Source organism: Octopus sinensis, linkage group LG30 (genome assembly GCF_006345805.1).
Source record: "Octopus sinensis linkage group LG30, ASM634580v1, whole genome shotgun sequence".
Taxonomy (NCBI): domain Eukaryota; kingdom Metazoa; phylum Mollusca; class Cephalopoda; order Octopoda; family Octopodidae; genus Octopus; species Octopus sinensis.
The window spans coordinates 9,385,836-9,400,078 of NC_043026.1; the positions used below are offsets into that span (position 1 = coordinate 9,385,836).

Genomic DNA, 14,243 nt, shown 5'->3' on the forward strand with positions numbered 1-14,243 from the left:
TTGAGAAAATTGTGTAGTTTGTAAGATATTTCGTCTTTAATTTCTTGCATTTCGGCAATTTTAACCAATCACTCACGTCTATTGAGGTAAAAAAATATTCTGTGTCGTATGAATATGTCCCCGTTTAAGAAACAGATTGGGGATCTTTTGTTTGAACGGCAGTTTTTAACATAATTTCTAGGTAACTAAAAACTTTTAAACTTCGTATACTGGTAGAAGTGTTACATAAAACATCTTTTCCTCTTGGCTTTATTGAGAAAATTGTGTAGTTTGTAAGATATTTCGTCTTTAATTTCTTGCATTTCGGCAATTTTAACCAATCACTCACGTCTATTGAGGTAAAAAAATATTCTGTGTCGTATGAATATGTCCCCCGTTTAAGAAACAGATTGGGGATCTTTTGTTTGAACGGCAGTTTTTAACATAATTTCTAGGTAACTAAAAACTTTTAAACTTCGTATACTGGTAGAATGTGTTACATAAAACATCTTTTCCTCTTGGCTTTATTGAGAAAATTGTGTAGTTTGTAAGATATTTCGTCTTTAATTTCTTGCATTTCGGCAATTTTAACCAATCACTCACGTCTATTGAGGTAAAAAAATATTCTGTGTCGTATGAATATGTCCCCCGTTTAAGAAACAGATTGGGGATCTTTTGTTTGAACGGCAGTTTTTAACATAATTTCTAGGTAACTAAAAACTTTTAAACTTCGTATACTGGTAGAATGTGTTACATAAAACATCTTTTCCTCTTGGCTTCATTGAGAAAATTCTAGAGTTTGTAACATGTTTGTAAGATATTCTCTTCAACGGCCGCTTTTTCTACAGATAGAGAAAATAGGGTTCTACGAAATTGTCATATCTGCCCCCAATATGAAGAGTATCAGTACCAGTGCTCAATACCAAGAAGCCTGAATCCAGTTGCAACCCAGTATCCTGTCCACTTGACCAAAGATGTATGACTAAATCTATCGTATATAAGACAGACGTTACTGCAACCCTAAATAATAATACAACTAATAAGAAGGCCTCTATTGGATTACGTGGAGGAGAATTTAAAAATCGCTCTTCCAATCACATAGGGACAAAAATAAAGTTGACGAACTTCATATGGACCCTGAAAGATAACGAAACATTGCATGTGGTTAAATGGAAAGTAATCGAGAAATCCCTACCTTATGTGAAGGGATTGCATAATTGTAGACATTGTTCAGCTGAAAGGGCACCGATTCTTATTTCTTTATTGCCCACAAGGAGCTAAACATAGAGGGGACAAACAAGGACAGACAAAGGGATTAAGTTGATTACATCGACCCCAGTGTATAACTGGTACTTAATTTATCCACCCCGAAAGGATGAAAGGCAAAGTTGACCTTGGCGGAATTTGAACTGAGAACGTAACGGCAGACAAAGTACCGCTAAGCATTTTGCCTGGCGTGCTAACGTTTCTGCCAGCTCGCCGCCTTAAAGGGCACAGATTCTGTTAAGCTCTACGATCTGTACCCCTCTATTGAACTCCAGGTCAGAAATTTTCAGTGATCGCAAGCATATGTATAAATATATTTTGAAGAATTGGAAAATTCTGCCTATTCCTGACTCACTTGACATTTTCCCATCCTTATCGTTTAAGGAGGATAGCTCTTTTACCTTTTTACATTTTGGTTTCTGTTTTTCAATTTCCATTGTTTACTGCCTGCATTTTCTGTATGCTCCCTCCACAGATTTTCCCGTTTCTTCTCTTATTCAATTCCTTTAGTTTGTTATGATACATGGTTTATGCCTGAAGAATATGTTTCAGTTTTCTAAAGCATATGGAGCTGTTAGTAGCGCTTCAATACATGTATTGTGACCTTTAAATATTAAATATATATCTACATTGATACAGAGAGAAAGAGATAACTCTAGGTTCAGTCCCACTGTATTCCACCTTAGGCAAGTATTTTCTTGTGAATGCATTTGAAGGTAGCCAATATACATTTGTGGTGTGTGTGTCTGTATGTATATATATATATATATATATATATATATATATATATATATGTATATATATACTAGCAGTATCGCTCGGCGTTGCTCGAGTTTCTAAGGGAAATAACTATATAAGCAGTTTTAGAGAGTTACTTCCCTTATATAATAGCAAAAAAAATGCGTTAAAAATGGGAAAGAATGATGGTAAATTTTTTTTTAATCGTAGACTCATCGTAGACGCGCGCTAATACCCAGAAGGGCTCGATATGAATCACGACTATAAGCTACCCGCTTTTGGTTACACTGCACCGCAAAATGTGGGAGTAGTTAGGAATCTAAATCATAGGAGACAGACACACAACTTCACTTTTATATATAAAGCTAGCAGTATCGCCCGGCGTTGCTCGGGTTTGTAAGGGAAATAACTATATAAGCATTTTTAGAGAGTTACTTCCCTTATAAACTCGGGCTTTCTTAGCCATTTTTGTTTTGGTGTCTTCAAGCCATGAAGTCGTTGTTCTAAAAGAACGCTGGTTTCCTTCACAACGCATTACGACGTTGATTTCTTTACACTCCCTTCCCCACAGCTTCACGAGGGAGGGAAGGGGGAGAAGCAAACAGGTGCAGCTGTGAGCGTGGACGCCAACTCCGCCGCCATCGACACACGATGCATTTTATGCATGAAAATGGAATAAAAAATGATGTTAAATTATTTTTAAAATCGTAGACTCATCGTTGACGCGCGCTAATAGTCAGACGGGCTCAATATGAATCACGACTATAAGATACCCGAATTTGGTTAAACTGCACCGCAAAATGTGGGAGGAGTTAGGAATCTAAATCGAAGGGGACAGACACTCACACAACTACAGTTTTATATATATATATATATATATATATATATATATATATATATATATATATATATATATATGTATATGTGTGTGTTTTCTTCCCCCATCAACACTTGCTGTGTGTTAATGTCCTTGTAACTTAGTGGTTTGGCAAAAGAGACTGATAGAATAAGTACTAGGCTCAAAAAATAAGTCCTGGGTTGATTTAATTGCCTGAAAAAGTAAAAGAATATATATGCATGTGTGTGTATATATATATATATATGTATGGTGGCTTCACACAAGATTTTCTGATGTAAATTTTAATAAATTAAAAAGTTCTATTGTTCAGTTAAATGTTTATTTCTAGAATTTATCTTCATGGAAATGTTGAATCTGTATTTTTTTAAGTAGCCTCTATATCTTACACTGTTGTTTCTTTATTATTTCAGAATATCAGATGACATTGGCATAACTGTAGATACATTCTCATTATTTATCACCTTTTTAAAGACCAAAATGGAAATATTGTACAGAACAGATATATAAGATTGTTTCTATAAATCTGTGGCGGAATTCCTCTGATATATTTACTCTGAAATGCGTTATTAGCAAACCTTCTGGACATCACTGGATGGGGTGTCTACAAGATGAGTCTGGTTGCAAATTAAACTTGGATTATTTTACTAACGAGTTTGGGGTTAAAGGTAACACTTGATTGAAATACAGCAGTCGAAATACTTGCAAACAAAAGACTACAGAAGGAAAAAGAAGAAAACATATATTTAACGGGATTTTCGAAGAAAAATTATGGAAAAGTGTGAGAAACTAAAGGAACTGATTTTTCCAGAAGACAGAGAAAATGGAAGAGGAAAATTGTCACATGACTGTGATGTTTGTAAGAAGTCCTTCTTTCAAAAGGGCAGCTTGAATAGGCACAAACGCATTCATACAGGTGAAAAGCCATTTCACTGTGAAATCTGTGGTAAATCATTTTCTGAAAACAGTGCTTTAACTTCTCACAAACGCATTCATACAGGAGAGAAGTCATTTGATTGTGACATTTGTGGTAAATCATTCTTTCAGAGTAGTAACTTGACTACACACAAACGTATTCATACAGGGGAGAAGCCTTATCAATGTGATATCTGTGGTAAATCATTCTCTGATCGAAGTGTTTTAAATCGTCACAAACGTATTCATACCCGGGAGAAGCCATTTCGGTGTGAAATCTGTGGTACATCATTCTCTGACCGAAGTACTTTAAATTCTCACAAACATATCCATACAGGGGAGAAGCCATATCTTTGTGGTGTCTGTGGCAAATCATGTTCTTCAGCCAGTAACTTCACCACACACAAGCGTATTCATACTGGGGAGAAGCCATTTCATTGTAACATCTGTGGTAAATCATTTTCTGACAACAGCGCTTTAAATACTCATAAACGTATTCATACAGGAGAGAAGCCCTATCAATGCAACATCTGTAACAAATCATTCTCTGTAAATAGTAGCCTAACAAATCACAAACGTATTCATACAGGAGAGACACCATATCGCTGTGAGATCTGTGGCAAATCATTCTTTCAAAGTGGCCACTTAGTTTCTCACAAACGTTTCCATACAGGAGAGACACCATATCACTGTGGCATCTGTAACAAATCTTTCTCTGCCAGTAGTAACCTAATTACCCATAAACGTATTCATACAGGAGAGACACCATATCACTGTGATATTTGTGGTCTGTCATTTTCTGTAAGTAGTACTTTAAAAAGTCACAAGCGTATTCATACAAGCGAGAAGCCATATCAGTGTGATGTCTGTAACAAATCTTTCTCTGCCAGCAGTAACCTAACTCAACACAGACGTATTCATACAGGAGAGACACCATATTATTGTGATATCTGTGGTAAATCATTCGCTCAAGGTAGCAACTTAGCTTCTCACAAACGTTTACATACAGGAGAGACACCATATTCTTGTGATATCTGTGGTAAATCATTCTCTCAAGGTAGCAACTTAGCTTCTCACAAACGTATTCATACAGGAGAGAAACCATATCACTGCGACATCTGTGGTAAATCTTTCTCTCAAAGTAGCAACTTAGCTGCTCATAAACATGTTCATACTGTAAAGAAGCAATCCCATTAATATTTGTGATAAATTATTCTGTATAACTGGTGACTTAAGCCTTTACCATGCAGATTATCCTGTCAAATGTGACGCTTATTTCTTTACAACATTGTCAGTTTATTACATATTATCTCAAAGCTTTCAAATTTTGTCAATGTGGTTCTCTTTCTCCTTTCTCCTTTCCTTGTTTCAGTCATTTGACTGCGGCCATGCTGGAGCACCACCTTTAATCGAGCAACTCGACCCTGGGACTTATTCTTTTGTAAGCCCAGTACTTATTCTATCGGTGTCTTTTGCCGAACTGCTAAGTGACGGGGACATAAGCACACCAGCATCGGTTGTCAAGCAATGCTAGGGGGACAAACACAGACACATAAACACAGACATACATATATACATATATATGATGGACTTCTTTCAGTTTCCGTCTACCAAATCCACTCACAAGGCATTGGTCGGCCCGAGGCTATAGTAGAAGGCACTTGCCCAAGGTTCCACGCAGTGGGACTGAACCCAGAACCATATGGCTGGTAAGCAAGCTACTTACCACACAGCCACTCCTGGTTGTTCATTTTCAGAATGACATTGTAGGGTAGGTGTGAGAGGCTGAATCTGGCTAGATTGAACATAAAATAGGTAGAATATTTGGGCCAGATATGGCTAGTAACACTAGAAGTACCAATATTTCTTACAAGGACCATAGGGGGCCATTTTTGACCCCCTTTGAAAATCGTTATTCAATCCAGTTTATTTTAAATTGGCTGTGTGGTAAGTAGCTTGCTTACGAACCACATGGTTCCGGGTTCAGTCCCACTGCATGGCACCTTGGGCAGGTGTCTTCTACTGTAGCCTCGGGCCAACCAAAGCCTTGTGCGTGGATTTGGAAGATGGAGACTGAAAGAAGCCTATTACCGGAGTAAGCACATAAATGTGAAACAAGGTGGAAAAAAGAGTACTCAAATACCAGGGGTAGAGTAATATGCTTTATTTAAAAGCAGCAGAAATATAACAAAAGCTGTTACTCGGAGTTTCACGTTCCCGTTCGTCGGATAGTTTTGTTAAATAGGTTCTATTTTAACAAACCTGTCCGATGAATGGGAACGTGAAACTCCGAGTAACAGCTTTTGTTATATTTCCACTGCTTTTAAATAAAGTATATATATATATATATATATAAAGGGAAAGTTTACGAAAATAAACAAAAGACGAAGACAGGTGGTGTACAAAACAAACAGATGTATTAGTATAACGCTCAGGAATTGAAAAAGTCTTTTACATTTCGAGCCTACGCTCCTCTACAGAAAGATACACAGAAAAAAACAAGGAGAGAAAAAAAATGTGTATAGTAGCTAACACACACATATAATATATACACTGGTAGAGACACCTGGTGTTGCCCGGGAATGATATTGCTTGTCATATATTGTAAGAAATAAGCAAAATATGTTGTATAGAAATTTATTCTAAATTCAATTTATTTTTTCAATTGGGAAATCAATTCTGAATTCATAATATAAAAAATAAAATAAAATGATAAAAATAAAAAAAAGGGAAATACAAAATTTACCGCTTTTACGAAAGGAGATAAATTTTATAACATGTTGAAGGAAATTATGTAAGAGCTCCTGGGTAAACCTTCTGTGTTTTCTGGTTCGGAGCATAAACAAATGAGTCCTGCAAACTGCTAGCCCTGGTCCCACCAACATAAAGTTGACCATGAGAAAAGCAAGGCTCAGTTAAGTGCAAGCCAGTAGATTCCAAAGTCTGATCTTGAGCTTTATTAATTAGACATTGCAAAGCAAGGTCACACTGGGAGTTGTGTTCGTTTGAACTGAAAGGACATGTCTGTTGATTTGATTGGAATTCTTGGAGTGAAAACCTCTTCCCCAGAAGTACATCCAGTGATGATGGTAGCTCCCATCAAATTGGGTGATAATGTCTTCACAATCAACCTTGTCCCATTGCGTAATTTAGGAGGATCTCAATTTGTCAGCAGTATTTTGGGGACTCCTACCTTCAGAAAAAGTTTACGTGGAGGAGTTCCAGGTGGTTCAAGAGAATTAAGGAATTCTGTTGGGTAATGGACAGCTTGATTTCCATCAAGGACTGAATCAACTGATTCGTACTCCTTAAAGACTGTTGGAATCTTATTCATGAATTCATGGTTAATCCTTGCTACTGTCTCGTTTTGGAGAGTAAGAATTGTCCTTTCACTCAACCATTTCTATGAATTATAATTATTACTTAAGTCTGGAAATACCCTGTTCTTCAATTCAGCTGGGGAATTCCCCACGATAGCAATATGAGCCAAATTGAGCTCACCATTCCTATCAAATGGTACTTTACCATTTTCTTATTGGAGGAGAAAACTGTTCTGCACATTGGTCCCCGTCTAATAAAGCCCACACGTTAGTAATTGAAGGAGAATTTCTGTACTTTATTCCATAGGTGTGAAGACTTAAAGCATGCTTTTATTTCATCAGATCTTGTTTGTCTCAGAATGACTGGTAATGTCTGTCTGAAGTCTCCCGATGAAAATAATGTAAATCCTTCCCGTAGAGTTATTGTTGCCTCTTATGTCCTGTAAGGTCTTATAAAGATCTGCCATTGCACCTCCATGTGACACGGTGCATTCATCCCACATGATCAGGTGGCATTGGTGCAACACTTGTGCTGAGCCTGAACCTTTGCTTATGTTCCAAATTGGTCTGTCGTTGGGAACTGGGTTTAGCAGTAATTTAAAAGCAGAATGAGTAGTTTGCCCTCCTGGGAGAATGGTGGCATCAATGCCAGACAATGCTACAGCAACTGCAATTCTTTTTTGCTGCCTTAACCTTGGAGAGAAGCAATGTTGCAAATGTTTTACCTGTGCCAGCAGCAGCATCAAGAAGGAAAATTCCTCCTCTTTTTCTCTGACTCACGAAATTATTTTATTGTATGCACAACGTTATTCTGGAAGAAGTTTTGCTTCATGTTCATTCACAAATGCAGCCAAGTCTGTGATGTCACAATCTATCTCTCTTGCTATGTTTCTGGCAGTGTTTCTACAGCTGGATGCCCTTCCTAACGCCAACTGCTCCGTGAGTGTAGTGGGTGCTTTTTACGTGTCACCGGCACAGGTGCCAGGCGAGGCTGGCAGACGGCCATGATTGGATGGTGCTTTTTACGTGTCACCGGCACAGGTGCCAGGTGAGGCTGGCAAACGGCCACGATTGGATGGTGCTTTTTACGTGCCACTGGCAAGGGAACCAGGCGAGGCTGGCAAACGACCACGATCGGATGGTGCTTTTTACGTGCCACTGGCAAGGGAACCAGGCGAGGCTGGCAAACAACCACGATCGGATGGTGCTTTTTACGTGCCACTGGCAAGGGAACCAGGCGAGGCTGGCAAACGGCCACGATTGGATGGTGCTTTTTACGTGTCACCGGCACAGGTGCCAGGGGAGGCTGGCAAACGACCACGATCGGATGGTGCTTTTTACATGCCACTGCCATGGGGGCCAGGCGAGGCTGGCAACAGCCACGATCAGACTGGTGCATTTTACGTGTCACCAGCACGGAAGTTAAATCACTATTTTGATAGTTTGCATTTGGCAACCCTGAGAATTAAGTTTCGTGATACAATCTACATCATCTGGAGGATATTCAAAGAAAATTTCATTCAGAAATATGTTTTTGCTGAAAACTAAGATGCAACATGGCCAACTTATTTATATCTTGCAAATTTCTTTACTCCGACCCTCGGAAAATTTTTTTGTATAAACACATTCTGAGATAATCAGAATCTATACCATCTCCATCTGAATCATATTCGTAGAAAATTACATTAAAAAATATCAATTTTTATGGAAGTTGTGAAGAAATACAGTAGGGCAGGACATTCATGTGTAAGTATGCTGGGATTCGAACTCAAAACCCAAAGACCGACAAAATGATGCTCTCTCTCTCTCTCTCTCTTTTACTTGTTTCAGTCATTTGACTGTGGCCATGCTGGAGCACCGCCTTTACTCGAGAAAATGTACTGCGGGACTTATTCTTTGTAAGCCCAGTACTTATTCTATCGGTCTCTTTTTGCTGAACTGCTAAGTGACGGGGATATAAACACACCATCATTGGTTATCAAGCAATGCTAGGGGGACAAACACAGACATGCACACACATACATATATACGACGAGCTTCTTTCAGTTTCCGTCTACCAAATCAACTCACAAGGCTTTGGTTGGCCCAGGGCTATAGTAGAAGACACCTGCCCAAGGTGCCACGCAGTGGGACTGAACCCGGAACCATGTGGTTGGTTAGCAAGTAAGGCGACGTGGGTACCATGAAATAAAACAAATAAACATTGTTTATAAAGAAATATTCACTCTTAATGCAACATGAATACTTCAATAAATGAATTTGCCATTACTATCACTACATTCAAGAAAGAATAAATTATTTAAATAAAGTGTATTATAGGCGTAGGAGTGTCTGTGTGGTAAGTAGCTTGCTTACCAACCACATGGTTCCGGGTTCAGTCCCACTGCGTGGCATCTTGGGCAAGTGTCTTCTACTATAGCCTCGGGCCGACCAAAGCCTTGTCAGTGGATTTGGTAGACAGAAACTGAAAGAAGCCCGTCATATATATATATGTGTGTGTTTGTCCCCTTAGCATTGCTTGACAACCGATGCTGGTGTGTTTACGTCTCCGTTACTTAGAGGTTCAGCAAAAAGAGACCGATAGAATAAGTACTGAGCTTACAAAGAATAAGTCCCGGGGTTGATTTGCTCGACTAAAGGCGGTGCTCCTGCATGGCCGCAGTCAAATGACTGAAACGAGTAAAGAGTATATAATTGCCATTAGTGTTTTGATAAATAAAACAGAAGCCTGTGTATGAAACTGGTCTTTTTCCTACTTCAGTTATTTCATTTTTCTCTTATAAAATACACACATACAGGAGGGGTAAACTATACATATAATAATACTCTGAATGGGGCTCTCAAGAATGAATAAAAGCAATTACCCAATTAATGACAGGTATTACTACGAGTAGTTTATAGACATATACACACACAAAGGAACCATCCAAACGTGGCTGCTGCCAGCGCAGCCCGTCTGTCCTCTGTGCAGGTTGCACGTAAAAAGCACCATCCGATTGTAGCCATTGCCAGCCTCGTCTGGCCTCCGTGCTGGTGGCACATAAAAGCACCCACTACACTAACGGAGTGGTTGGCATTAGGAAGGGTATCCAGCCGTAGAAACTTTGTCAGATCAGACTGGGCCTGGTGCAGCCTTCTGACTTCCCAGACCCCAGTTGAACCGTCACAAATTTTAATGAACTCTATTTGGAACAGTGGAAGTTGAAATTCTGTAGCATTGGTTGTGAGTCAACTGTGGCTGGTTCATCTTGATGTAGCTGTGTGTTGGTTATGCATTCACTGGTCTAGTCTGTCTGCCTGGAGTTACCGAATACAAAAGAATGACAAGAAGAACCAGGTAAATTCAATGCAACTATTATTTATTACAACCCCTTATAAAAATACATGGCAAATGTCTTACATATTGTGAAGTAACAGGTTTGGCAAGTTTTAACGAACTCTAACTGGAACAGTGGGAGTTGTATCATAGTTGAAATTCTGTAGCATGTTCATGGTTTGGTTCTGTGTTTTGGGCAGCATCAGTTGTTGTGATCTGTCCGTGGCTGTAGAGGAAGTACAAGTTTACCAGGCCAGAGAGAGAGAGAGATCAGGAATGAAGACAGAAACGGGTGTGCTGGCACAAAGGAGATACATGGTTACACAGCCTGAGGGAAATGCAGGAGAAGGAGATAGAGGGTGGGAGACAACACGATGGAGATAGTGGCAAAATGATGGGCGTATTCACTAGGGGGGGGGATCAGAACATAAATGGGGATGGTTGAGTAAAGGAAGAAAGAGATATAGATGGTGCCAAGTGCCAGGCCATACCCTTCAGGTTCAAACGTCATAATATAAGGGACAGGATACTGCATAGGTGGCGAGCTGGCAGAAACGTTAGGCTCTGAGTTCAAATTCCGCCGAGTTCGACTTTGCCTTACATCCTTTTGGGGTCGATTAAATAAGTACCAGTTACGCACTGGGGTCGATGTAATCGATTTGATCCGTTTGTCCCCTCTGTGTTTAGCCCCTTGTAGGTAGTAAAGAAATAGGTATTTCGTCTGCCATTACATTCTGAGTTCAAATTCCGCCGAGGTCGACTTTGCTTTTCATCCTTACGGGGTCGATTAAATAAGTACCAGTTACGCACTGGAGTCGATGTAATCGACTTAATCCCTTTGTCTGTCCTTGTTTGTCTCCTCTGTGTTTAGCCCCTTGTGGGTAGTAAAGGAATAGGATACTGCAAAGGAAGCATGATTAGAGTGTAGGGTGTGTTGAGTGATGACAACCTGGGTATTATAAAGGGTCAGGGGGCGACCGGAGAGCAATGATACAGAGGAACAGCACCATGAGGGAAGGATTGGGGGAGTGAGAGGTAGGCATAGTCTATGGAAGGAATGTGAAGAAGAGATGTAGATTGGTTTGTTGGGGGTAGGGTGTGTAAAAAGTTTTCTTGTTACATGTGGGTGGAACACATAGGTTGAGGGCAAGCCAATAGCAATAATACAGTAAGACAGGGAATGGGGGTGGAACAGACAGGTCAGGACTAGCGGAGAGCAATGCTACAGTGAGACAGGGCAGGACTGTATTTAAAATATCCGATCGTGGCCGTTTGCCAGCCTCGTGTGGCACCTGTGCAGGTGGCACGTAAAAAGCACCCACTACACTCACAGAGTGGTTGGCATTAGGAAGGGCATCAAGCTGTAGAAACACTGCCAGATCAGAGGGCCTGGTGCAGCCAACTGGCTTCCCAGACCCCAGTTGAACCGTCCAACCCATGCTAGCATGTAAAGCGGACGTTAGATGATGATGATGAAATATTTTCAATGGCAGTCAATAATGGCCCCTTATGGTCCTTGTGAGAAGTAAGAAGTGTTGGTACATCTAGTGTCCACTCTTTAGAATTTAAACCAGCCATATCTGGCCCAAATATTCTACCTATTTTATGATCAAGGTAGTTAGAGTCGGCTTCTTACACCTACCCTACAATGTCATTGTGAAAATACACAATCATATCATCAAAACTTGAAAGCTGTGGGTGAATGTATGACAAATTGAAAATAATGGGAATAAATAACCCTCACATTCGACAGAATAATCTGCATGGTAAAGGGTTCAGTCACCCCTTACAGATTATGATTTAGCACAAATATCAGTGGGATTGCTTCTTCCCCTGATGAACACGTTTGTGAGAAGTTAAGTTGCCATGTTGAGTGAATGACCTTCCACAGATATCACAAGAATATGGCTTCTCTCCAGTATGAATACGTTTATGTGTAGTCAAGCTACCTTTTGAAAGAATGATTTACCACAAATGTCACAGTGAAATGGCTTCTCTCCTGTATGAACACGTTTGTGAGATTTTAAAACACTTTGGACATAGAATGATGTACCACAGACATTAGAGTGATATGGCTTCTCTCCCCTATGGAAACATTTGTGAGAAACTAAGTGGCCACTTTGAGAGAATGATTTACCCACAAATGTCACAAGAATATGGTGTTTCTCCTGTATGAATACGTCTGTGATTAGTTAAGTTACAACCGGCAGAGAAAGATTTGCCACAGATGTTGCACTGATATGGCTTCTCTCCTGTATGGAAACGTTTGTGAATAGTTAAGTACCCACTTTGAGAGAATGATTTACCACAGACATCACAGTGATAGGGCTTCTCTCCTGTATGAATACGTTTGTGAGCAGTTAAATACCGACTTTAAGAGAATGATTTACCACAGATTTCACAGTGAAATGGTGTCTCTCCTGTATGAATACGTTTGTGAGCAGTTAAACCCCACTTTGAGTGAATGATTTACCACAGATTTCACAGTGAAATGGTGTCTCTCCTGTATGAATACGTTTATGAATAGTTAACTTCCTACTGGTAGAGAAAGATTTGCCACAAATATCACAGTGAAATGGCTTCTCTCCTGTATGAATACGTTTATGAGAAGTTAAAGCACTGTTGCGAGAGAATGATTTACCACAGACGTCACAGGAACATGGGATCTCACCTGTATGAATTCGTTTGTGAGAAGTTAAAGCACTCCTTTGAGAGAATGAATAACCACAGATATTACAGGAGTACGGTTTTCTCTCCTGTATGAAGACGTATGTGAGATTTTAAAATGCTTTGGTGAGAGAATGATGTACCACAGACATCACAGTGATAAGGCTTCTCTCCTGTATGAAGACGTTTGTGTCTTGTCAAGTCATTTTTCTGAGAGAATGGTTTACCACAAATGTTACACTGATGTGGCTTCTCCCCTGTATGAACACGTTTGTGATAATTTAAAGCACTTCTATCAGAGAATGGTGTACCACAGATAACACAGTGATAAGGCTTTTCACCAGTATGAATACGTTTGTGTATAGTCAAGTTATTCCTGTGATGGAATGATTTACCACAGATGTCACAGTGAAATGGCTTCTCTCCTGTATGAATATGTTTGTGAGAATTTAAATCACTTCGGTCAGAGAATGATTTACCACAGACATCACAACGGTAAGGCTTCTCTCCAGTATGAATACGTTTGTGTGTAGTCAAGTTATTATTTTGAGAGAATGATTTACCACAAATGTTACAGTGAAATGGTTTCTCCCCTGTATGAATACGCTTGTGCATATTCAAGTGAGCCTTTTGAGAGAATGATTTACCACAGATGTCACAATGAAATGGCTTCTCTACCGTATGAAGACGTTTGTGCTTATTCAAGTTACCCTTTTCAGAGAAGGACCTTTTACACACATCACAGTCATGTGACAATTTTTGTTTTCCTTTTTCTTCTGGAAAAGTCAGATCCTTTAGTTTCTCACTCTTTTCCATTATTTTTCTTTGAAAATCACAAAATAATATATATATATATATATATATATATATATATATATATATATATATGTTTCTTCTTGCTTCTATAGTCTTTTTTGCAAGTATTTCGACTGCTGTATTTCTGTCCAGTGTTACCTTTGTCCCAAAACTCGTTAGTAAATTTATCCAAGTTTAATTTGCAAAGATACTCATCTTGTAGACACTCCAGTCAGTGATGTCCAAAAGGTTTGCTAATAACACATTTCAGAGTAAATATATCAGAGGAATTCCACCACAGATTCATAGAAACAATCTTATATATCTGTTCTGTACAATATTTCCATTTTGGTCTTTAAAAGATGATAAATAATGAGAATGTATCTTCAGT

At 39.2% G+C, this 14,243-nt stretch overlaps 1 protein-coding gene and 2 long non-coding RNA genes across 4 annotated transcripts in view; 2 read left to right on the plus strand and 1 right to left on the minus strand.

The window, feature by feature from the left end:
• The window catches only part of LOC118768564, a 36,619-nt gene extending 23,665 nt beyond the window's left edge, over nucleotides 1-12,954 (minus strand). Inside the window, exons 1-2 of one of the 2 annotated variants that reach the window (XR_005004374.1) lie at nucleotides 12,923-12,954; nucleotides 12,029-12,335 (exon numbers count right to left, since the gene is read on the minus strand). This is a non-coding gene — a long non-coding RNA (uncharacterized LOC118768564). Of the gene's footprint in view, nucleotides 1-12,028; nucleotides 12,523-12,922 lie in introns of those variants that run through there. The other variant, XR_005004373.1, reaches the window with a different exon arrangement.
• Nucleotides 1-14,243, plus strand: part of LOC115226312 (zinc finger protein 43-like) — a 49,351-nt gene that overhangs the window by 28,922 nt on the left and 6,186 nt on the right. The window contains exon 4 of the mRNA XM_036515264.1: nucleotides 4,728-4,801. Within this exon, the coding sequence (XP_036371157.1) occupies nucleotides 4,728-4,801 (74 nt within the window). The remainder of the gene's footprint in view (nucleotides 1-4,727; nucleotides 4,802-14,243) is intronic.
• On the plus strand, nucleotides 3,889-4,219 carry LOC118768567. Its single transcript, XR_005004377.1, has 2 exons — nucleotides 3,889-3,976; nucleotides 4,060-4,219. It is a non-coding gene; the product is annotated as an uncharacterized LOC118768567 (long non-coding RNA).